The sequence below is a fragment of the Solea senegalensis genome, linkage group LG15 (genome assembly GCF_019176455.1).
Source record: "Solea senegalensis isolate Sse05_10M linkage group LG15, IFAPA_SoseM_1, whole genome shotgun sequence".
Taxonomy (NCBI): domain Eukaryota; kingdom Metazoa; phylum Chordata; class Actinopteri; order Pleuronectiformes; family Soleidae; genus Solea; species Solea senegalensis.
The window spans coordinates 9,260,901-9,287,492 of NC_058035.1; the positions used below are offsets into that span (position 1 = coordinate 9,260,901).

At 40.3% G+C, this 26,592-nt stretch overlaps 1 protein-coding gene across 1 annotated transcript; it reads right to left on the minus strand.

Annotated features, from left to right (window-relative positions):
- Positions 1 to 2,253: 2,253 nt before the first annotated feature.
- Positions 2,254 to 26,113, minus strand: kif16bb (kinesin family member 16Bb). The gene is made up of 20 exons (XM_044045293.1): positions 26,030 to 26,113; positions 25,876 to 25,939; positions 25,679 to 25,789; positions 25,453 to 25,569; positions 24,432 to 24,529; positions 23,482 to 23,597; positions 23,257 to 23,399; positions 22,793 to 22,961; positions 22,072 to 22,197; positions 21,758 to 21,933; positions 21,601 to 21,666; positions 21,464 to 21,523; positions 16,442 to 16,561; positions 16,238 to 16,289; positions 16,016 to 16,153; positions 13,962 to 14,044; positions 12,084 to 12,172; positions 6,104 to 6,280; positions 5,415 to 5,490; positions 2,254 to 4,837 (listed from the first exon to the last, which is right to left on the minus strand). The coding sequence occupies exons 1-20, from the start codon at positions 26,074 to 26,076 to the stop codon at positions 2,603 to 2,605; spliced, it is 4,263 nt and encodes a 1,420-aa protein (XP_043901228.1). The 5' UTR covers positions 26,077 to 26,113; the 3' UTR covers positions 2,254 to 2,602.
- Between the last annotated feature and the right edge of the window lie 479 nt (positions 26,114 to 26,592).

Genomic DNA, 26,592 nt, shown 5'->3' on the forward strand with positions numbered 1-26,592 from the left:
ACAATAGAAAATGTAAAAAATAAGATAAACATCCAATTTGAATGCAACACCATCTGTATGTGTGTATATGTACAACATACTAGACTGTGAATTAGCCTTCAAAAGAAAACAATCACAGTCAATCACGTTTTTTTTTTCAGGCTGCCACAGTGACCAAGATGGATATAAAAATAAACGTTCAGCCCGTCAACAGCTAAGCATTGAGAGACATGGCTGTAACACGTTCACATGCTTCCAGAGGAGATGGTAAACAAATTATCCCAGTATAACCTGTCTATTTCAGTGCATATAAGGGCTGAGGAACCCAGTGGGAAATTACACAGAATAATGGTTATAGATTGGGAGCCTGCTAGTGAGCATTTGTCTGCGCCTTCAGAGTTTGCACTTCCCTTAACCTGGCTGTGTCCAACGCGAGCCTGGACAGATTTCACACACAAACCACTGAGTGGACTCAACATCACAATCCATGGGTTTCCCATTTCAACAGAAAAATACAGTTCCAAAACTGAGATTTAGCCAATTTTCATGAATACGTTGTTTTACTAAAACACTGGGAGTGACATGTATGGTCTTGAAGAAGCAGATGTAGAAACTCGGGTAAAGCAATCACGCTTCCTAATCCAAGGCAAGTAGGTGCATGCACAATCATTAAATGCGACCACGAAGAAGTAAAGCAATATAAATATCTAAGAAGAGTATTTGGTGAAATGTACTAAAAATACAATCATGAGCACTAAGATTATGATTCATGTGTAAGCTCTGACCGTTTTCAGTGGACAACAACGGTTCTCCTTTATCTTGCATTTGTGGAGCATTTTCTAACATTCTGATTTATTGTGTGGCATTTCTCAGCGCCTGTAAGAAGAATTAACTCATTAAGGCCGTTAGTTTGTCGGGCAAGATTGTGTAAAAAAAAAAAGAACGGCACAGTATGGCTCTTCCTTTGAGTGTCCTGAATGGTGGGTAAGGCATGAGCAGTCCTCGGTGATGTATCACACCCCCTCATGCACCCCATAACACCTCATATTCACACCCTAATAATATGTGGTGTTATCAGGAAGGAAGATCTTTTATACCTTCTGGTTCTGGTAAACCACTCTTTAAGATATAAGGGCTGTGGCACTTTCATTTGTTGTTCTTAATTCCTGATTATAGGGATTTGGATGAAGGGCACATCTTTCTTTTTTTTTTTTTTTAAAGTCCATCTGTAGCCACTGAAAGGAAAGGATAATAAAACTTAAACCAAACTACAACTGTCTGGTTCCAAGCGCTGCCCTGATTTATGTACATATCTGCAGGACACTTGCTGTCTTTCCTTTTGCCGTTTATATTAAACCCTTAATAACCATATGCAGCACAATGGCATTGATGTAATATCAAGATGAAATTAGCCCATGGGAAATTAAATCCATAGTTCAAACCTTTTTTTCTGCACACCAGATCTTCATTTTAATATGCATCATCTTGGGCTATTTATTTTATTTGTATTTTTTTTTTTTAAATAGGAGGACATGACACGCAGTCGATGCCTTGAATGGTAATTAACCATCTGAAGCCAAAGGGAGAAAAACAATCCTTTCACATCCCTGAGATTTCATCCTGGCTCAAACCTCACAGCTTTAAAGGTATGATGTGTTTCTTCATTCAAGGCCAAATCTCCATCATTCACGCTGGGGCTGACAAGGGGTCTGATTGCATTATACCACCTCTGTAATTTTCCACACTGGAAGGGGTCACTGAGGCAGGAAACAGAGCAGATAGTCTTTAGCTTCGACTCTCTGGATGTGAATCAAGCTCGAGCTCATTCTGAGATGCGGCATAATGAACCTATCCAAAATTTAAAGCAGCCCTTTGTGGAGAGACAGGTAAATCATTAAGCCATCGTGCACAGCAACCAAATATTTAGCTCAGACACCACTACATCTTCCTAACGTGGAGTTCAGGTTAAAAAAAGTGGAATACATATTCATAGTAGAGAAAAGGCTGAAAGTAAACAAGAAGCTTATAACATCACAGGAGGGTAGAGAGAGAAGAAAAAATAAATATATTAGACTTTAAAGATAACTGAAATGTTGACTCTGAATACTTTGTTTTTCCCCACAAGATAAAAGCTCACCTATCAGAGCGTATCTAATTCTAAATGGAAGACAAAACTCCAGAGCAGCAGTGGATTTACATTCCTTTTATTACTTCAAACAAAACCCATTTCAAAAGAGCAATTTAATAAAAGAAAAAAAAAATTAAAATGTACAACAATGAGCTCACATATTACAAAATTAAACAATTTAAGTCGTTTGGTTAAATCTAAAATCATTCGAAAATATTTCCTAAAAATTGTTTGCTGACCCTTCTATTTAAAACACGAGACATAACCATCCGTTTATTTATTTTTGCAAAACAAACTAAAATACTTGTACTTTAATATGAAAATGACCAGAACAGAGAAACAAATAAACAGTGAAACTTCAAAGTAGGTCATAGTTGGCTTTGTTATCAGTGAAGCTGTCATTTGAACAGTCTGTAGGGAGGCAGTTTTTCCACAGCCCCCTCAGTGAGTGAGTTTTCAAGCTGGGCTGTTCATTCGTGGCTGTTCAGTCCTTGATCAGATATTTGACAAGTGATTAATCAGGCAGGCAGCCTCAGTGGAGCAACTGAAAGTTAATTTCCACATTTCTACACGCGGAGATGAGTTTAAGGCATGTGCAGGAGGGGTAGCTGCCTCCGTCATGCTTTCAGGGTGACCCATGCCCCTCACATTTCCCAGGATTACATCCAGTCTGACAACTCCGTGCTCGTCTTCATCGTGCAGAAGCATGCAGCGCACATGTGAGCGCTGACGAAGAGTCAAGTTATGGAATAGGGGACGGTAGGGCTGCGTGGTGACACAGCCTGCAGTCGGGTGAAAGACGGCATCTTCCTGCACCAGACCAAGATAGGTATCGGTAAGAAAAAGCTGGGCAAGTTCCTTACGATGCATAGTGGTACTGATGCACACCCCTACACTTATGTACAGTAGGAGCTGTACTTGTCCCAGCGCAACTGCAGGTTGGTCCATGTTACAATGAAGGAGGTAAATCAGATCAGCTCGTCTCTTCTGAAACTGGCAGCAAACCCTAAAACCAGCATCCATCAGCAGGTCAGGAACATGAACCTTACAGTCTAGCGACATCCTCATCAAATCTCCATGGAGCAGTGGATGTTGGGAGACCCTGTTATCTCTGGGGCAGATGGCACCAAGTATGACCCGGCACAGCTCCCTGGTAAGCTTCTGGCTGTGAGTGTAGACACCCAAGATGCTCTCCTCTGTAGTGCCCATCAAACGCAAACTCTGGCCTGCTAAGCCTATCTGCACCTCCTTCAGCTGCAGCAATGGGAGATGACTGAACAGAACCAGGGGCCCAAAGTCAGTGGTCAGTGTGTAGAGGCCATTCTCTGTCAGGATCAGGAGGGCAGGACGGGGATGAGGTTGGCTACATTTAGCCACGTTCAGCCAAAAGAGAGCTAAAATCTTTTGAGAGGTGATGACTGTGGTGGTGATGGTAGAATTCAAAACATTTATAACATCTTGCAATGGAAGAGTTTGTAGATTTGAAAGGGAGTCAGGAAATTCTATCAAGATTTGACTGAAGATTTGGACATCCATTGTGTTCACCACCGTCCTCGAGTTCTTGAAACCCTGATCTCCGACTTTATACACATGAGTTAGCCTTTGGTCTGTGATCAGTTCATCTTTTTTTACATCTATGAAAGATATGTTTTGCACTTTCGGCAGTTCCACAATATCCTTGCTCCTTTTCCAAATATTTTCGGAGATTTCTAAATCATCATCATCATCATCATCATCAGGGAATTCGTCTACTTTGCCTAAAGTTTCCATTGGTGTTAGGACTAGGGGTTGTGTGTTGTCAGGATTAATGCAGCCGTGAATAATCTCAGCTGCCACCTCAGGCTGAAGTAGTTGAGTTATCTCCATGTGAATGTGCTGTATAAGCGGAAGGTCTTTCACTATGGCAAAAGTGTGACTATCCTTGCACAAAGAGAAGACGAAGCTCCCTTTCACCAAGGAGAGGACCTGGCTGTTCTTCAGGAGCGACATTACATGATTTTTCTTGACCAGAGACGTGACATGCCGGGCTCCGAAATGCTGTAGTCCCTCTTCCCGGATCTGCTGCAATACTGAGCGAGAGCTCCAGAGGAGACGTCTTGCATCCTGGACCATCCATGAGACCCTGCTGACCAAAGAGCCCAATCCTGAGCTTTGCACGGTGGCTGCCTCCATCTCCGTCAAACACACTCCCACGATCTCCTCCAAAGGTCCAAATTCATCAATTTCTCCATTGCAGAACTGCCCCTCGAAGATTGTTTGCTCTGGTGGATGGGAAGGCACCTGACGGCTTTGAGGCTTTTTGTCCATCTGAGATTGAGTGTTGGTCTGTGGGAGGACAGACGTGGAGGTAGTCCTTCTCCTACTCTGCAGGTGGGACATACTGCCTAATGAGCTCCCACCAGAGCTGAGTCTCCTCTCGTAGCAGTCAGCTACAAAATCTTGGATCTCGTTAGCATTCCCATCTGGCTTCATGCCACATCCATCACCCAGGCCCAGGACAGTTGTCTGCTGGAGGCTGGCATCCCCTGACCAAACCTCTCCCTGATAACTTGAAACTCCAAGCCCAGTCTGAGCTTTTCTCCACGGCCTTTCAGACATCAGCCCTGGCCTTAATTTATGACACAAGTCCCTCTCCTGATTGTGGGCTCCCCTAGTGCTTACTCCATCCTGTATTTTGTCTCCGTCTAACTCAATATCAGCGTGAGGGACAAGGGGTTTTCCAAGTTTGGCCTAATTTACATTGTGTAGGGGAATGAGAAAAGGAAAAAAAATAAGATGAAATTAAAACTCTGATGTTTTGTACAGAATCATTTTTTCCTAAATAAGACAGCTGTTGCAGGACCTAAAATAACCAATCATCCAACCAAAAAAGTGAGCATTTATTAATGTATTCATAAATGTTTGAATACATAACATGCACATGAAAGTGGAGTGAAGGTATGTGAATAAACAGAATATAATTTTGAAGTGCTCTCATCACAATATGCTTTCACAAATTGATTGTAGTTTCTTTGAAACCCCTAGAGTAGAGGGTAATAGGGTTTAAATATGTGCATAATTAAAAAAAAAGGGAAAGGGAAAAGTATTTATTGCACCTGGCTTTGGGAGGTTCATACTGATTTGTGTTTTTTTTTTTTTCCCAAAAACAAAAGTAAATGATTCTACAAATAATTAGTGTCTTGAAGGAACTGTCTGGCTACATACACAGGGTGCTAAACCATATTTCTTAAAAACTATTAAAAGTCGTTCAATTCTACCCACAGATTAAATTAATTTTCAAACAAAAAAACAAAATGTGAATACATACTGGAGTAATGAGCTTCTCTGTTGCGGTAGAGCTGCTTGGCACTTTGGACTTCTCTGCGGCCAGTGCATCCATCAGACTGAAAAAAAGAGGACCGTTAATTTCATATTCTATTGCTAAAAAAAAAAAAAGGTCTTAATAAGAGGAGGCACATGCACAATAAAGCTGTGGTTATACTAATACTTGCAGCCAAGCTCTGTTTTCAAATGTAAATTCAATTATTTTTGAAAGCCTTTCATTAGATTTAAAAAGCAAACAGCCAAAATGGATGCATGGGATCGGCGCCACTCAACTAACTGTGAAATTAAATAGAGTCTGTGCATGTTGATGTGAGGATTTGCATACAAAACCCAGCACACCCTGGAGAAGGAGCAAAACCCAAAAGTACAGCTCAAAATGATTTCTGTCAGTAAACTGACAACAAGAAGGGTGCAGTTCAGGTCCTAGTGATGCTTAAAGGATTTCTGCAGAGCCCGAGGATCAGTACAAAGGATGTCCTGCGGGCCATGATGTAGTTATACTCACAAGTAAATGGGAAAACACAAATCTGGGATCAGCGTAAGACGCTGACCAAATTTTCTTGAAAACGTTTTTGTTTTTTTCTGTTGCACACATCACTCAGAGGTTTACAGTGTCAGACAAAAGGATTCATTAATATCACCACAGGGAGCACAGTTTGTCTTCTTACTTACTCATTACCAGTCTCTTCCATCTCTGCCCCCTTCATCTCCTCTTCTCTCTGTTGTTGGGTAACCTCATTGTTTTGCTCTGGAAGTCTTTTGATGTCCTGATTGCGTTTGTTCAAGCTTTTTTGGACCTGCTGCCACGCCACCTCCTGATGGTTGAGCCTCTCCTTCTTTTCCATCCCCCTGGTTATCATACACGCACACACACAGATGGTTTCAATTGTATGAGGTTAATTATTCAAATGTTACAAGACGTCCATTTTGCCAGATCCAATACAACACTCTCAAACGTCTCCAGTCTGTTTTCAGAAACTCCAAATAAAATATTTGAATTAATGCCGACTAAAAACGCTCTTCGCCTGAGAAACGCACACAAAAAAAACTGTTTGAAAATGAGATCTTTCTAGCTGCACTCAAGCTTCCTGCGGGAGGAGGCAAGTTGTACTGGAGTGATGGATGTTAACCAGTGTAAAAACACTTTCAGAAAATGGGAGCTCTTAATAACAGCCTGTTGGTGGTCGTTGAAGGCGAATAGTGAAGTTCGTACTTGGGTTTCTGGCCAGGATGGATGATACTGTGAAGGTCGTCGTACTACAGATTCCCAGAGCCATGGTGGCCATTAAAAGCAGCATGACTCAAACACCAGCTGATCCACAAGAAGCTCTTAAAAGTTTAGACTTGCCTTGGGTCCAGTTGTACAGTCGTGAATGAATATAATAATAATAACTAGATCGGCAATTCCGTGCCGAAATTTCGAGGGTGCCTGCAGTTCTTGCGGCATGTGGAAGTTATATGATTTGGATCCAATCCACCTTGGAAGTACTTTTTGGTGGAGTCACCCTTTAAAAGACCAAGTTTTAAAGGAGAGAGGGGGAGAGAGATTCACAAGCCCCTCTGTTTCCCATTCATGTGTATGTGGAAGTTATATGGCAGTTTTTTGCGATTTTTGTCGCCATGGTTACTTGAAACGCTTAGAAATAGTCATCGCACACAAGTCCCGGTCGAGCCGCACGTTTTGATATAACATGTGTGGGGGTTTTCTCAAAACTGTGGGAGGAGTTAGACGTCAAAGTTTTGGGTGGAAGAATACAGAGAGACTGACAAGCCCCTCCCAAAGTCCCCTCTGCTCCTTACACACACGCACACACACACACACGCAAACACACGACTGTCTCTATCTCTCCAAAACCAGCAGAGAAAGCAGAGAAAACAGCATGTTTTAAAATTGTCATATTTCAAGAACGGTTGATGATAGAGATAAAATTTTTGGTTTGTGAGCGTCAGGAGGCTTTCGGCAACTCCCACATTTAAATTTGTGACAAACGGACGTGAATTGACAGAGAAATCACAGTTTTAAAATCACCCTCGTCTTGATTTTCCCAGAACTCAAAAGCAGACATTTTAACATGGGAGTGAATGTAGAGTGTGACTGGAGTTGTCTGCGCTTTGAGGTGATTTTAAGAAAAACTACAAGTCATATGAACATGAAAACACACACAGGGATAGACGACGCCCATGGCAACGTTTTGATGTAAAAATTGTCCGTGTAGGTTGAAAATTGTGGGCAGGAGAGGAGTTTGTTTAGAGATTTTTGGTGATTATTTTGCTGGATCTCGCTAGAGTGGGCCACTCTAGCTCCCGCCCACACACCACTCACACAATCATTATAAAATCTGAAAACATAAAAAAAAAGTACAAAACGTAAACTGCGATTGTTTAAAAACCGTAACATGTATCAAAACTTTGAATTAGGTCAGAAAAGTCCCAAGTCTTGTGACCCGTTTAAAGTTCCAACCACGTTTCTACGTTAAAGTATGACGACACTGTGATGCTCCAAAGTGGGCTTGTTTTTTTCGGTTTCCCATTATTGTGTGAGTGGAAATTATTTTACATTTTCGCGATTTCTGTCGCCATGGTTACGCGAAAGTCTTAGAAAAGTCATAGCACACGATTCCCGGTCAAGGCGCACGTTTTGATATAACTTGTGTTGGGGGTTTCTCAAAACTGCGGGAGGAGAAGCGCGGCAAACTTTTGGCGGGGCGCGAGAATATCAAGCGGAACTAGATCGGCAATTCCGTGCCGAAATTTCGAGGGTGCCTGCAGTTCTTGCGGCATGTGGAAGTTATATGATTTGGATCCAATCCAAGTACTTTTTGGTGGAGTCACCCTTTAAAAGACCAAGTTTTAAAGGAGAGAGGGGGAGAGAGATTCACAAGCCCCTCTGTTTCCCATTCATGTGTATGTGGAAGTTGTATGGCAGTTTTTTGCGATTTTTGTCGCCATGGTTACTTGAAACGCTTAGAAATAGTCATCGCACACAAGTCCCGGTCGAGCCGCACGTTTTGATATAACATGTGTGGGGGTTTTCTCAAAACTGTGGGAGGAGTTAGACGTCATAGTTTTGGGTGGAAGAATACAGAGAGACTGACAAGCCCCTCCCAAAGTCCCCTCTGATCCTTACACACACGCACACACACACACGCAAACACACGCTTGTCTCTTTCTCTCCTAAACCAGCAGAGAAATCAGTGAAAACAGCATGTTTTAAAATGGTCATATTTCAAGAACGGTTGATGATAGAGATAAAATTTTTGGTTTGTGAGCGTCAGGAGGCTTTCGGCAACTCCCACATTTAAATTGGTGACAAACGGACGTGAATTGACAGAGAAATCACAGTTTTAAAATCACCCTCGTCTTGATTTTCCCAGAACTCAAAAGCAGACATTTTAACATGGGAGTGAATGTAGAGTGTGACTGGAGTTGTCTGCGCTTTGAGGTGATTTTAAGAAAAACTACAAGTCATATGAACATGAAAACACACACAGGGATAGACGACGCCCATGGCAACGTTTTGATGTAAAAATTGTCCGTGTAGGTTGAAAATTGTGGGCAGGAGAGGAGTTTGTTTAGAGATTTTTGGTGATTATTTTGCTGGATCTCGCTAGAGTGGGCCACTCTAGCTGCCGCCCACACACCACTCAAACACCCATTATAAAATCTGAAAACGTAAAAAAAAAGTACAAAACGTAAACTGCGATTGTTTAAAAACCGTAACATGTATCAAAACTTTGACTTAGGTCAGAAAAGTCCCAAGTCTTGTGACTCGTTTAAAGTTCCAACCACGTTTCTACGTTAAAGTATGACGACACTGTGATGCTCCAAATCGGGCTTGGTTTACGGTCGTTTCCCATTATTGTGTGAGTGGAAATTATTTTACATTTTCGCGATTTCTGTCGCCATGGTTACGCGAAAGTCTTAGAAAAGTCATAGCACACCATTCCCGGTCAAGGCGCACGTTTTGATATAACTTTTGTTGGGGTTTTCTCAAAACTGCGGGAGGAGTAGCGTGCCAAACTTTTGGCGGGGCGCGGGAATAATAAGCGGAATAAACGCGCAGGATTACAAGATGTGCTCGCAGCACAATGCATTCTAGTGAGAACCCTAGGGTTCTGACTAGTATGCCTTGTGGCTGCAGGCACCTAATAAACGCGTAGGATTACAATAGATGCTTGCTCTGCAATGCAATCTAGTGAGAACCCTAGGGTTCTGACTAGTTTGCCTTGCAGCAGCAGGCACCTAATAATATGTATGTATGTATGTATGTATGTATGTATGTATGTATGTACATATAAAAAAAACAAAATTTACATAAAAAATGTCTCTGCTACAGGTATGCATCTTGAAGCTAAAAGATATATAAAGATTTAACCAATATTAATAATTTTCCCAAAGTTGTTATACAACTTTGAGATATTTAATGTGACTCAACATAATTACACCAACACGAAACCGCTACAGTCTGTACTGTAAACTGACTGAATAAATCATAACTGAGAACCCTCTCGTTTTAAAATATGAACAAATGTTTACTTTAATGACTGCTGGGATTTGATGTGCTGTTGCAACTTTAAGTGGAATTGATGAATCTGTGTATACACATTATGCTTAGAGGCATGGGCAAGTGAGGGAATCGGTTTTCTGCCGACATAACTGCACCTGAATTTTGCATATAAATGTGGATAAATATACAGATGTGAAGTGGCCCCATGATGTAACAGCAGGTCACTGTAGTTAGCCTCTTCCTGTCATCACTCTTGTCTGATGTAGCTGAGAACGGGCTGGTTGCCGCGGTTGCTTTGAAGCAGACCCACGGGCAACTACGGGTCAATTCATTGATATGTTGCGTCACTCCCACCGCTGAACAGATATCCACAGCCACTCTTTGAATTAAAATTATTTGCTTTATTGCCGAGTACCATTTCCAAGAGTATTGGGCAAACTAAGATCTGTGCATGCTACAAGGAAATAGATGCCATGGGAACAACACATTGAACAAGGGTGAAATTAATTAATTAATTAATTAATTAATTAATTAAAACAAGAAATGGAACCAATACTGAACCAAAAACGGTTCAAGGCAAATAGTTCAAGACATCAATAATAGCTGAATGGCATAATTTAATATTTTATGGCACATGTTCAGCAATTCTAACAGTGTTTTTGTGCTGTGCTGCCATTAATTCCTACAGACTACAATCAAACTCATTCCATGTCCATCACCGATTCCCAACTGTTTCCTAAAATGCCACTTTCAGCTTTTTACCTGTGTAACAACCAGCCATTAGCAACCTTGCAATAATCCTCTATGCAAACACCAGAATTCAACCTCTGATACCTGAATAACAGGGTTGCAGGCAATGCACTAAAAGCCAGAGTGTTGCAACTGGGTAGGCAAAGCAGAAAATTGCCCCAAGAATGGCTGATTATCATCAGTCCACAGCAATGACAAGTGTTTGAAAATCCCCTTAATTATATCATCAGCTATAAACAGGGGACTGCAATGACACCATGGAGCTTCTATGCCACTGGCTTGTTGCAGAAAGCCATTTGTAGCATCAGAAAACTGTGTTGATTGTTCAGTTGTATACTAGACAAATAAGCTAGAATGGATGAGCAGCAGATGTTCAGATTACTAGGCACACACACCGAAATCCAAACGTCAATTCCAGTATTCATATCAGACCTGTGTCATCTCAGTGTGTCTTCCTAGAATAGATATATGTCTAGTTTGGCCATGTTATATGAATGAAATGGCATATCTGATCTACATCTCATTTCAAAAAAATCTATAATTTTCTTTTTTAATTGATGACGCGTGCATGTGTGTTATTTGACAGTCATGTTCAAATGCAAGACATTTGTAGGTATGTGACCCATCACATCTGATCAGTAATGACCGAATGCAGTGAAAATAGACTTCCGGTTTAAAAAGTCCTTAGAAGCAGCTGCTGCTAAAAAGCCTAAAAAGCCTCCTGATCCAAAGCCATACTTTTGGGGGCTGCAGCATTGTTAATGATATTACATGTGAAGAGAGCTCCACAGGATATAAAGCATTAAGGTTTTCCACTCAGATTATAGTTGTGTTTTCAAATTGCTCACTACTTATTCAGAAGATGGGAAATCACTAGGGAGTGAATTGGATTTTGGGCACTAATTCAATGAACACTTGGACACAAAGTGACAGGTCAACAAATCAATGGCCTGTCACAGTTCCAAAGCAGTGGCAGGCAGGGTATAAAGATGCCCATTAGCATAATGTTTTTCACAGTTTGGTAGGCCATAGTACTTGTGTACCGTGCAGTATGTTTTTTCCTTTCAGCATATCCATCAGTCTACCTGTTGAGATATAAGGTCTCTTTCAGCATAGACATGTGATTTAATGAAGTGGACGGATCTTGACTTTCAAACGGACTCCATTGTTGTAACAATAAATTATATTATGATTAGAAATTTAACTACTACTACTGCAGACTGATGTGATGTGAGGATGTTGAGATCTGTCCTGTGTTGTTGAGGTGTTTACTGTCATGAGAACAAATATTGGCCATGTTTTACTCACTGAAATAGTTTTCCTATGGGGACATATAATCTTTCAATGATAATAGTGGTAATAAAATCACAGTGCACACGTCTGCACTAGCCTCACCCTGGGTTTTGCAGCATCACCTTGGACAGATTCTCGGTCGATTTGGACAGGTCAGTCAATGACAAGCTGAAGTCAGACAGCAGCCCGCTCTGCAGACAACAGAATGAGACCATGCTGTGAAATGAAAAGTAATGAGTGACAGCTGCCAATGCTAAATTTGCAATTAAAAAATGGTTTCATTGTAGTATGTTGTACATCGGTGCTAACAGAATTTAAAAAGGGGAGACTGAAGGACTTTGGCAACATTTGTCAAATTCTCATCTGAATTATAAAGGTTTCCAAAAATGAGAATGAACAGCATAAAATTACACATTCCTAAAATAAAATGCCCATTTATGCTGGCTGGAAACAGTGCAGCTGTAACTCGCCACCTGGCCAATTCTTCTAGTTCCACAGAGTTTTTATAGTTTGGATGAAAAGTGTCTCCATATTTTCACTCTAAACCTGAGGGGAATGTCTGTGAAGCTCCTGTCATCTGGGATTTTAGATCTTAAGGAGTTGCATCTGTAGGCAACTGGTCTTGTTGGAGTTTCTTGCAGAGGTTTCACTTCTGTGACTAATGGTATGTTATACCTCCTTGGGAGAAGAGGAACCGATCAGTCACCTTCCCTCTCTTCAGGACTAGGGACCTGGATTTTGCCGGCTTGAAGCGCATCCAAGCCCAATAGTTAGCCTCTCCAAGCCCTGAAGGATCCATCTGCATCCTGGGGCTGACAGATTCTTGAATTGGTTTTGGGGCTTCTGCACTCGGGCTGAGCGGACTTGACCAGCATGTCATCATTGCCAGGGCAAAGAGTATCACTGAAATGGTACATCCAGTGGTGATCCTTTTCTCCTGTCGGTGAAGCACAGATGAAACTGTGCCGGAAGTGAATCGCAGATAAAAGCCATTTAAAATAATCCATAATGAGGACGTTGATGTTACTCAACATTTACATGTGGAAACATTCAGTTTTCAGATGAAGCCAATGGATCTTTGTGAGAATCAATGTCAAAGAACCACAGCAGAGAGGCTGTGCTTTTTTGTAATTGTATAGCCATTCTTTGACATCCTACAATGACTTTTACTTAAAACTACACCAAGTATTATAGCAGTAGTATCATAAGCCGTCATTATCAATGATTTATCAAGTCGCTTATCTACTTTGCATTTAATAGTCCCCAACTGTGGAACCAGGACACTGGCAAACCAGCATTTATGCCATATACTGTAGATACTATCACTACTATCATTTTATGTGTAATTTGATGTAAAAACAAGTCTAGAGGGAAGAATATTCACATGAAGGCTGTTCATTGTTGAGGTGGCATCATATTGTCAACTCTGTAGATACAGATGACTAGGCCAGTAAAAATACAATGTTTGTGGGGAAAAAAAGTTAAAAAAAAAAAAAGTAATTTGCCATGTAAACACCAACTTAGACTTATAAATCCAAAAGCTGAAAAATACTAAAGAAATACTGGTCATAGTTTCTTCACGACTGTGTGTATTCACACAATGCTCGTTTAAAAAAAACAAAACAAATACAATACAAGTGAATGAAAGCCAAGAGGGGGCTGTTGCAAGATGGATGAAAAGCAGCTGGTTTTGAAAGCCGCTGCACCTGGCCATCTCTCCGAGGTCAAAGACTGAACAACATTGTGAAGAAAGTGTTCATGATGCGCTTGTCTGCAGCTTTCTTTGTGAGCCAGTCAATATGAGTCTCCAGTGGACCAGTGGTAGATGAAAAGTGGGCAGTAGGCCCCCTTTTCTGGTTGTGTTTTGAAGGATTTCAGATGATGGAAACAAAGTGCACGACACTGACTTGGTTTTACAAAAACAGCAGAACAGTATGAGAACATGATCGAGCTCCTCTGTGATTGTTTGACTGTCTGTACCTGGCGTTTCTCTCTGAGCTGAGCAGCTTCACTTGGGTGATTAAACCTCAGTATGGTTCCATGTCCAAGCTGCACGATGCTACCTGGAGAAAACCCAAGAGGTAATGTGTGAAAAAAGTGGCAAATCACAATCATATTTACGGTTTGGTATAAATCCTGCAGCAACCACTGAATTATGCATCACACTGTGAGCACAGGCACCAGGGAAATGGAGCAAGAGGAGGAAACCCCCCTCGCTCTTATTCTATTAGAGGGAGCAAAGTTGTGCTTAGTGGTAGTTTCAGTTCAAATCAGACTTTGAATAATTATTTTTAAATTCCAGGACGCATCACTTATTTTAATGATCTCTCTTTTCATCCAGCCGCTCTGTGCTGTACTTTCATTCTCGTGATAATTCTTTCATTTTCTCAAACAGAGTGACTGCAATGCATACATCTACTGTTGGTTTCGCAGTGAGGTCTAGCCTTCGTCTTAAATGATTGTTGTCTGAGTTATTTCTTTTCCCCCAAGACAGTAAACCAGTTAGTTAGTGGTGCTATGATAACATTTTTCAACTAGAATGTGTGCCATATAAATAGGTGGCAATGGTGATGCCATGTCCCCCATGCAAATTATTTGTTGAAACATATTTGAATATGCCTTGTGAATGTTAGTAGCCACCCTCAGATTAAACATGGTTTAATACTGTAATACTTGTTGGGCTATTTAATTTAATTTAATTTTGTCCTTTATTTATTTACTCCTTATTCAGGCCTGTAACCTATGCTACATATGTTTTTAATATGTAAATATCCAGTATATTCCAATATGAAAGGGCTGCTTTTTGGACTTAATCCAAGAGGTTACACAGTTTTTTTAAATTCCAATTGTTTATCATTTGTTTTGTTTGTGTTTTAACTACAAGTCTATGAAAATGATTCAAATAATAGATGTAAGTGACAGTAAAAAAGTAGGAAAGTAATTCTTTTATAATTAAGGTGCAAAATACTTAAGCTTTGAGAATGTTCCTGCCATCATGGGTTTTCAGTTAGCCTAGTCTGCACTGAACTTGGGGAAACTTAACAAAATGGGTTTACACCATCCTTCTGTACCGAGGTACCGAGACTTGCATTGAGGAACAAAATTCCCCAGTATGACTGGTAGTGACCTGAACCAGGAGGATGATTTACCAGAGAAATTGGTCCAAGGAAACCTTTTGAAGTCTTGTAAAGCTACATAACTGGAGTGATATTAGGGTTTATATATCAGACTCAAGCTCATATTTGCTATATCCACGGATTTCCGTGAGGTTCTCCTCTCCATTTTCCAACTCCTCTCTCAGAACAGCAAATACTAATCTTGCTTCTACTAATGACTTTTGACGAGTGACAAAGCACCTGAGAGGGCAGCCTGTGATGGATTCCAGCTGCTTTTGGACTGAAAATTACTATCATTTGTTCAAGAAAATAGCTTCAGATGCAGCCATTTCTGAAGGGGATATTGGATAAATTGAAATGGTTATAAAGAGACTAGCGTAGCCAGACACTTCACTGTCTGGCTCTGTATGGAGTTTTTATCTTTGGAAAGCAAAGCGGCAAGAAGGGAAAGATCCCAGCTCCGGCAAGCGGGGCCGGCTCAGGGGGGCATGAGTTTCAGCTCGGCTTGGCTCTGTCCTTTGAAAGGTTAATGATGTGGCCCACTTCAAACCTGTCGGCCCTATCAAGTCCATCTGCCAATTAAATGAAGGGCCTGGGGCTTTGTCTGGAGCTTTGTCTGGGGCCTCTCGCCCTTCAAAATGTTTAGTAAGAGAAATGGCATCTGCCCTGTGGAGAGCCGTGTTCACAATCCACTCATGTTAGGGTACGCTGCTGTGGGAGAGACGGCAACATAAAGTGGATTTCATTTGCAGATGTGATGCAGTGATCTCATAACTTCATTGGCAATAAATGGAAGTGTAATTGGTACCCCACTGGTGAAAAAATGTGAATGAAAAGGGAAATTATTACAGATGACTCTTCCCGTTCCACGTTCATTAAAGAATATCACGAGCGAATTATCCTTGCACAGACGCTTACCCTGAGTCAGCTGGCAGGGGCTGGTGACCACAGAGCCATTGACTGAACACAGTGCGCCGTCCTGAGGGATCAGAGTCACGGCATCAGCATGGTTCTCAAGCACACAATGTTCACTGAGGAGCCCGGGCCCATGAAGCACTACAATACAATTAAAGACACAAAAAAAGACTTTAATTCCAATGTACAACACAGCAGCTGGATACTGTTGTAACCTTGACTCACCAATATCCTGACTGCATGATGCTTTGTCACTCCCAACCCGTGATCTCCCCTCCTACAATGATTCAAAGGACATTAAACAAGTATTTATTTTGTACACAAGTTGGTATCAACAGCAACTAACCAGAGCAACTCTTGACCACAGCTCGTTTTTTTTTTTAAATGGTAGATAATTTGTGAATTGTCCAGTGAAAATGCCGTATTTACTTTCAAATAATAGAGGATGATGCCACTGCCAAGTAGATCTTTCTCAATGCCTATTAGATGAGGTAACTGGCAGTCCAGAATCACTCTACTTCCCTCCTTCCTCAGAACCACAGCCTCTCCCTGGAAGTCACAAGAGAATATTCAGTAAGTGGGTAAAAAAACCCAAAAACAAAAAAAAACACTTTCAATTGACTGTGGCTGGAACACCATAAAAATGACGGTGACAGACATTTAATGGCAACCAGCAGAAAACTGAATTCTTTACGACTGCTCCTCCTTCCCTGAAGGCCACACAGAACAGTGGCGTTGTGGCGCCAACCATGTGTCGCCATGAAGCAGTAGAGTGGCTAACGGCTACAGAGACGCCATTAATCATTCAGGTTTTCATGGCGAGAGTCAAACTGTTCATTGTGTTCAGTGAGGGAAACGGAAGCAGTGCCACCACCACCCACCCACACTTGTGGGTTACATCCCATGCACCATTGCCTTTACTGATACACAGCTATCAACACAATATGTTGCCATTAAAAACAACCCCAGCTTGTAAAGTATGTCAACTTTACATAAAAACTTCACAACGTGATCAAGAGAATGGTGTGGAGGGTCATAGTAGTTTCAATGTAAAACTGCAGCTTTTCAATAGGCACTACAGATTATTATTATTATTATTATTATTATTATTATTATTATTATTATTATTATTATTATTATTATTATTATTGAACATAAACAAAGAAAGAAATAAGTTTCTCTCTCATGATGAAAAATGTGGTTAAATGTTGCTATAAATGCCAATTTTCAGCAGATAAATGATAAAAAAAGTCCATATTTTACACAGACCATTGCTATTCTGTAAAGCCACAAATACATTTAGACAACTCAAAATGTAGACAAATTAAAAACATTCTGCTTGTCCAGAAATCCCTGCAAAAAGGTGTTACAACTCAAGGCAATGTGATATAAGTGGTATAGATCAATGCATTTAATCTTTGAAAGCCAGTTAGAAAGTGACCCTTAAACCTCAGATTCACTCCGTGAACTGCTTTACTTCCTCCAACAATAGTTGCTGAGGAAATAAAAAGCATGAGTCACACCACCTTCCAGCATGCTTGTCATTCTAAAAGTTATATTCATTCAACTTTGTTTAAAAAATGTCACTTATTTCCTAACTTGACGGAGAAGAAAAAAAAAAGAAGGTACGAGTTAAGCCTGACGAATAAAAACAGGAGAGTCACATTTTCAACAACATGCTGAATTAAGCGACAAAGACGACCTTAACTCGTGGGGTAATATTTTTCTCTGTGGGCAATAACCTGTAGTCTACCCAAGTTGAGGCCCTATCAAAAGTCTTTTTCTGTTAAGCTAGTGGACTAATGCCTCGCATTGCCATGGATTATCTTAAGTACCTCCCAAGAGGCAGAGCAGAAAATTTCACATTCTGGGGGATTCCGAACCAACACTCTGCATAAACTAGATCCCAGCTCTTTCAACCTCCTGCTGCTGCTCAGTTTCATATAGATTAGACTTAGGAGTGAGAGATGTGTCCACCGGCGGCATAACCTCACTCATTGTGAGATGGGAGAAATCCCTTTTTCTAATGAAGGAGGAGAGGTATCGACCCCGGTCCCAATACTTAATTAAAAGGGATTCTTCAGACTTCATTAGAGGTGAGAAGCAGCCTGGTGGATTAATGCACTGTGTCACTTTCCTCAGACACCAGGAACAAATGAGTTCCTATTTTATCCTCATATTCACACATTGCAAAAAAATAAATAAAAAATAAGTTGATCCTCACCACACCCACACTGTCAGTCAGCCAGTGTGTGTGCGCGCTATAAAGACAAAGAAAAGCCTGCCTTGTAGATGGAGGCAGTGGGTGAACATACTGTAATTAACTGCAAACTACACCAGCAGCCAGAATTGCAGCGTTTAGACTTGCTATAAAGCAGTCATCTGTGGTTGGACAGACTTTTATGGATTTTTCTCAGCATTTTGACAGTACATGTTTCTGAAGTGGTTAATATGCATTTCAGAGCACTGCCATACTGGGTCAGACATTGATTCTTTCCTGTCTGCCCACCAGCCTTGTCAAGCTGCAACTTGCCAACAAAGCAGACAAGCACATACCGGGGGTGGGGGCTGCTTTTTGTTGGTGATGACTAGATATTACACAATTTTCCACTTACATACTCTGCACTTCATGTTATGCTTTGCGTGTACTGCATGTTAAGGCAGGACCTTATCCAACCACTTGAGTGTTTTGGTTATAAGATGAATACACTCCAGCCATCAGCATGCAACTCATGATTAAAAGGAGGATTCAGACTGTCATAGTCCATTACCTTTGCTACATGAAACTCATGTCTGTTAATGATCATTTTGCACATGTGGACAATGTATATGCTTATAATTTGCATCGGTCATTTGTTGAAGAATGTGTACTGTTGATTTTAGTCCTTGTATGTACAAACAGAACTTAAGACATGCTCACAAAGCTAATTTAATAAATTAGAAAAATAAACCCATTTTAGAGCCAGGATCTGCTGGCATGTGAAGAATCAACGAAATGTGGCCAAAAAGATGTAAAAGTCAAGAAAAAAATGCTACATGCAACTGCTGACAGTAGATCGACATTAAACAGATCAAGCCTCAGAGAATTCAGAGCTTAAGTTGTGCCTTTGTGCTCAATGCACAATGTTGATCAAAGAAACACTGTGGTTCATTTTATCTGACTGAGATGCAGAGTTTCAGCATGATGTGGGAGGAGTACACAAATCCACACATGGACACGAATCTCTGTGTGTGTTGGTACATGTTCAGTACATATGCCGTATAAACCCTGCAGAAGATCTTTCACTTCATCACCTTCTTGCCTTTTTCGTTTTCCTCAATCTGTTTCTGCCTCCGACTGTAAAAGGCTGCGCTGAAATCCATCACATATTAATTACTTTCTCTTCCCCACATGCCCTGTAACCAATCTGGGAAGCTGACGATGAATAACTTTACATTCTAAATCTGCTTTGAATACAGAATTCAAAATTCTGTTTACACTGCTCTTGGTCAGCTCGTCTCCTCGCAGCAAAAGCACAACATTTTATCTAGTGCACAGCGACAGAATTAACCAAACGAAAGACAAAATGTGAAAGAGCTGGAGAAGAGGACCCAATTTAAAAAAAAAAAAAAGTGACTAGAGACTGCAATTTTTATAATAACCATACGGAGTTTAGATTATATAATAACCATCAATTTAAACAACAACAAAAAAAAAGAGATCTATTATTATGTTTCTTCAGTAATGTCGGCATTTGTATGCCAGAACAGGTACAGAATTTTGAATGGCCAATTTAAAATTGGGACAGGATGTGCTTCTGTAATACTTTGCGATTCATAGACTCCACGTGTAAAGTCTCTGCAGCATTTTTTCTTCCATGCAGACAAAAGCAAATGCACATGAAGACAAAATGTCAAATCCATAGAGTCATTCATCAAACACTCACTGGTGTGCGTCTGGTGGTCACCAGTACTGTGACCTTTTCACTCACATGTCACTATTGCATCACACATCAAAACAGGTGTGTTTACATGTGAAGGGCACAGATCTAAATAAGGCACATCTGTTAGCTGTGCCAGTAGAGATGCAAAAGAATCATCAGTGCTTGAACATGCAAACAGATTCACAATATAGTGCCTTTAATTAATATGCCAGAGAGTCAGAAACAAAAGTGCCATATGTCAATAATCAAGACCTCTTAATTAGGAGCAATGACAGCTGCTAATGAGTTCCAATACAGTGTCATGAATAAAGGGCTGTCAAGCCATTTAAAGGTCACCTGCCAACCACCCCACACAGAAGAATGTTAATTGCCCTTCATGCACATATGAACTAATAATCGCGTACAGTGCGTTTAAAATTCCTGCATGTTTAGCTTAATATTTTTAAATCACCTATAGGCTGCTAAACAACACTAAGCTAGGGCTTCAAGAAAAAAAAGGATTGCATTTTGTTCTGATATCCGATAATGTTTAAGGTTCATTTCAGTATTCACCGTGTTATAGATTTAAATTAAATACAAAGAAACGTGAACACTGCTATATAAGATACCATCAAAGTATCATCTACTTTATACTTAAATATATTATTTACCATTACTGAAGCCATTAAATTATAAACCCCAGGTCTACATCCTGAAGCCTTTGTGATTTGCAAAAAAGTACAGTTTCTATTTCCAAGCCCAACTTTAAACCCAAGTAAAAAAATGATGGAGACAATACACTGCTGGCATGTAACAGAAAAAGTTACTCCACTCTTCACGACTGGCTCGTTTCACAGCTCAATGCATAATGCAACAGGCTGCTTGGCTGAACACGATGAGTCCCAAACAAATGACATTTGGTGTTATTTGGGAGGATGGGCACAAAGTCAACGGAGGAAAAGTGTTCAGTGTAAACTCTGCTGGCAAACAGTGGCATTATTTTGTTGTGAGGAGACTGCCACCCTGTCAGAAACCATTCTGATTTGAAGGAGAAGTCATGTCTGTGCTGTCCGTCTTTGTAACAATCCTCGAATACTGTCATATCGTAACTTTACGATCATTATATGACCTTGGCTTTTGGATGCCATTTAAATCTTAATAGATGGAAAATTAAATTAAATGCCAGGTTGACTCTGCTCTAATTACCATTTCCAGGCTGCCTGTGCCTATTCACAAGGCATGCAGTGACACCAGGTGGCAGGATGTATTTACTGCAAGCAGCAATGTCTGTCCAAACTTCTGCTTCCAACTGTTAATGTTAAAATTAATGAAATCTTAACACACTCTTCTCAGTGTGAATCCATTTTCTGTTGTTTAAATCATTTAATACAAGCTTTAAATTGCATCCTTCTACATAATTCACCAAAACCATGTATTTTGGTATTGAAAATGAAAAATGTATGTTATTGCTATACTGAATTATATTATATTTATTCAGAAATGTTCAAGCAAATCTATGTTTTGTGTGAGGCAGTTATAATAATTGTACCTGCAGAATATTCTGAGTTTCACTCCATTTGCTGGTCCATTCCTTGGTCAATGCAAGAACCTGGAGGAAACAAGGTGTATTATTAGAGAGAATGCCTCAATACACTCGTCTTCTCTAGTTGATTTAGTATGCCTCACCTTTGCCTCGTTCTGATGCAGCTCCTCTGCTACTTTCACAGGGGAAGACGGCTCGCCACTCTTGACCTAGAGTTGCAAGAGACAGTCCAAACTTACAATATGACCTTTGCATCAAAGGCGGTCAACATACATATATTACAGTAAAAACATGCAGGACCTGATTAGCTTCTTCTAGTAGCCTGTGGAGCCTTGTAACCTCAGCCTGCAGCTCTCGGATAACCTTCACGCTGTCGTCCTCATTCACTGTTGGAGAGTTCACGATGTTTTTAGCTCGGCTGGCGTAGCGCAGAGTGCTCAGTGTCTCCCCGTAGTTCACATGAGCAGGAGAAACTGCTGCCAGGGACAAATACACACATATTGATTATGGCGGGAAAACATTCAGTGAAAATTATGTTCTTTGTGATCAATATGTTTTCAAGAACAGACAAAACAGTGTCTGAAACAGCCAGAAAATTCTTTAAAAGTACATACTTGCTACCATGGTCGTTATAGAGTTTCCACCCAGGCTGTCTTTAAGCAGCCATGTCAGCACAGAGTCTCTGTAAGGAATGAAGACCTGCTTCATCTTTGTCGACTGTCCTCCTATGTTAAGGTCAGCTGGGGAGTCATGCAGAAAGAAAACATCAACTCAGAAAAACTGGACAATCCTTGCAAGACATGGAATGCTTTGTCCCTAAGCTCAGTAGATCCTTTTTTGGGGAGCAGAAAGGTCACTATGCAGTATAAAATTAAATTAAAATAGCTCGCACCAGTTTAGAAGTGAGTTCATTCAAGTCGTTTTTAATCAGAGTAGATTTTTCACCAAATTATAGATTTTGAATGGGACCAAACATGAAACTGCAAATATAAAACGTAAAGTGTAATAAAACTGGAAAAGACACATTTGTGTCTTATATTGAAGTAGATCAGCATTTCCCAATCCTGGTCCTGCATGTTTTAGATGTTGCCCTGCTCCAACACACCTGATTCGAATGGTCAGCTCGTTGTCAAGCTCTACAAAAGCCTGATAACAACCCATTCATTTGAATCAGGTGTGTTGGAGCAGTGCAACGTCTAAAACATGGAGGGGGTCCCCGAGGACCAGGATTGGCAAATGCTGAAGTAGATGCTGAGTAGCAACTCCTCAGTGGAGGATATCAAAATGCCTACAATCATATTACTGGATATAGATGTGTCAAAAACTGTCATTTACCCAGCGCTGAGATCACACTGCTCAGAGTGACCAGGGATTTGTTGATGTTGGCACCTTCCTTCAGCCTGGTGCCTGTGGTCTGTGTGGCATCCGCTCTCTCACTGCCTGCCAGGTCCACCAGGTGGATCTTACTCAACGTCTCACGTGGCATATCCGTGTCAAACCAAGCCTGTGGCATTGATCATCTTTGTTTAGTATAGGCAACATCTCTCTTGGAGAGGAATACACAGTTTACAAAAGAAACTCCTCTTCCTGAGTCGCAATCCATTTTACTTCCTGTTACAGATGGTAAAGCCCAATGAGGCAAACTGGTTTGTGAATTTGGGTTTGATCACTTGATACAACTGAAGCATGGGGACCATTAGAGCTCCTGAATTTATGCTAAAAAAAAAAAAAAAACACATTTACACCTTTTCAAACTGACAACATGACAGCAAGGAGAACATCTGAACGCAGCAGTTCACCTGCGTGAAGTGGATGGTAAAGATGGCATGAGAGCGGCTGCTGAGGTCATTCATGCTCGTACAGGCCGTTGTGCGGTTGGCATTGCCGATCATGATCAAGTCCTCCATGTCACTGTAGTTATGTATCGAGTGTTTCATCAGATCTGAACACAAGGTTTACTTTATCATGTTACTTTGTCTGCATTTCAAATAAAACTCGGCCGAGGTTTTTAAATGGATGCTTACTCTCAACATAGGGCCCGTCTCTCGGGTGCTCCCTCACCCTCAATCCTCCACCCTTTGGTGATGTCGTTCTCTTCTTGAGAAGGTCCTGCACGCGTTCGTTATAGATCTCTAAATAGCTGGTGCCAAGACAAATACAAAATCAAGGTTTAAAAAAAAAAAAAAAAAAGTCTCAGTATTGTTTTGCAAATGGCACAGCACCAGGTGAAAACAAAATGTGTTGAAAATCACTTACTAACAAAACAGGAGTGGGGTTAAAGGCACATTATTGTTCTGGCATTGACTTTGAATAGATAAAGCACACAATCAATACCATGGCGGTGTGTATAATAAGCAAAATTACAATTTTGAGTGGCTGATTTAAAAAAAACAAATATGTGGATGCAGACAGGCAGGGTGTTTTCTTGTTGATTACAACATTATATGGTTTTTCAATGACTACAAGCATAGCTGCTTTTATTACAATTACAATATTGGGGGGGTTATGAAGCTAGTTACATATGAAACACTGCAGAATGCAAAATGTGTGATGATTTAACATCATGAAGGGAAAAAAAAAATATCATTGGTTTCAGAAGAAAGCAGAGCTACAGCTGAAATTCTATTTCCGACAAGCTGTGGGGTTATGACCTTAAAACATGAACACTTATTTTAGCAACTGACCAAGTATCATGAGCCAAGTTGTGTGCGTAGACTTATGTTATACAAAACAACACAAAAACGGAACCACAAACTGTAAAAACTCATTAATCTAACAATGCTTTAACTTCAGACTTGCTTTGTCATCCTTTCTACTAAAGTCTCCGTCAGCTAAATGTGTTTGTTCCTTTTGGGTGGTTGGAGTCAAAATTAATAATGAAAACAATAAAATAAGACATGAACGTCTGCAGCACTTTGTGGCAGTTATCATAAATATAAGACTTTAGGGTTTTTTCTGTATAATTGTTCTTTACCTGACCTCTGTACGAAATGACACAGAATCACTCTTGCTTCTGTGAGATATCTCCTTGAACAAGCCTTCACAGATCCGTGGAATCAAACCTTTATCTTCCTGACATTTGGGGGAAAACAGGGAGAAAGTGGCACATTAAGCTCTTATAACAAAATGACAGCGTTATAAATAGTGTACTTTTAAATGACAATTACTCCCATTATGTTCCATTCATTTGAGAGTGTGACCGCTACTCAGCACATGCACAGACTAGTGAAACAACACAAACAGCAGCTCATCTGATATGGAATTACTGAAGCATAAAAGCAATTCCACTTTGAGCTGCATGTCCTCTTGTTTTAATTACAAAGTAGCAGATAGTAAGCATTAACAGGCATATATAATTATCTGGGATGTTGACAGCAGCTCTGCTGATGACCTTGCACAAGCCTCCTGGTAGACAAGCAGACACCTCGTGGTAATGTGAAATTTCAATTGCGCTGCATGGTAATGGTAGAAATGCCATGGGTTGCTGCCCTCATCACATTTTCTGATTAGTGGGGAGAAACATGGAGATAAATGGAGAGAAGGGGTGGGATGTCTGATGAGGCGATCAGTCAGTTTCTGATGTGGCGAGGAGAATAAACTCCTTTGGTGTTCTGCCATGCAAGCTCTACATCTAGAGTGTATTTGACATATGGAATTATGATTTTTGGTGATTTAAATGCATTTAATATTTCATTGTGTTGTAACTCTAAATCCAGATATGCACCATCTCCTATATGCAAATTGATTTACGACTGGGCTCACATCCTGGTTACATTTTAAATACAATTTAACATTATTCAGTACAACTTGCAACAATTACAAGATTTGTCTTAAACACCTGAATTGTCATGAGCACGATAGAGGATATTTGTGGTATGCAATCATATTATATTAACAATATTTTGATCTCTTGGACCACGCATTTAAGTTGGAAATGATTTAAGAATGTCAATACACTATAAATGGTAAAACAAAACCTCATGGGCTTTACTTACATTGTGGCCCATCATGGTGAATGACTTTCCAGAGCCAGTTTGACCATATGCAAACAGACAGGCATTGAAGCCTTCAAGTGCAGCTTTCAATACATCCGACCCCAAGTCAAGAAAAATCTACATCAGTAGAGGAAATGGTTAGTCTTTTTTAAAAAATAAAATAAAAAACATTGTGTAAGACAAGACATTTTGATGCATTAAGCAAAAACAATTAGACTGCAGATACCTTCTCTTGAGTTGCATATGTGGGGCTTTGTTTGTCAGTTGAATCATATGCAAAGTCAAATGAAAAGGCCTTCACTCCGTCTTTTAACTGCTCCCCTCGAATATGTGAGGGCTACAATGTAAACAAACCAAATACCTACAGACATCAGCAGTTCATGAAATGCAGTTTTTATTCTGTGATTTTAAAAAAGGAAATACCTTTTGAATGGTCGTGGTGCTCCCATTCACATGAATTATGCCCTTGGACGACAGCTGCTTTTCTCTGTGGAAAGCGGAGATGTGAACTAAACTGTGTCAAAAATATTGAAGCACTCATTTCAAAAATTTGGACAAACTAAAAACAGATGTTAACCTTTTGTTCAGCGGGCGGACTCGAACAGCTACTCTCACAGAGGCCATAGTTAACTCAGATTCAGAGAGGACACATCCAACAGCCTGCAACTCTTTACTTGAAATAAGAGTCCTGCTTATGTGAGCAGGTGTCAAGGCTTTCTACTAATTATCACATCTGGGGCCTGTCCTCAGCACTGTCTCCACTCTCTGGGTTTCTTTCGTACTTACTTACTTACTTTCTTGAAATAGAAAAACACTTAGAAAGATCAACATCAAAACATCCAAAAATTTGGATTTGCTAATCAATTAGGTCATATTTGTCCTGACCACCCACAAACATATCAGTCCCCTTATTTCCTTTGGCTGCTGTTTCTTAAAATGCTTACAACATAAATAGAAAAAAGAACATAAGACGTGCTTTTCTTTTCTAGAAATGTGCACCCCTGCTTTGGATATTAAATCTTTATTGAATTACTTTGATGGAGCATAAGATAACCGGTTACATGCAAGAATAAACAGATTCTTCGATGTGTTTGGAACAATATTTGGATCATAATATGCGTTTTCAAAAGAGAAGTAGTT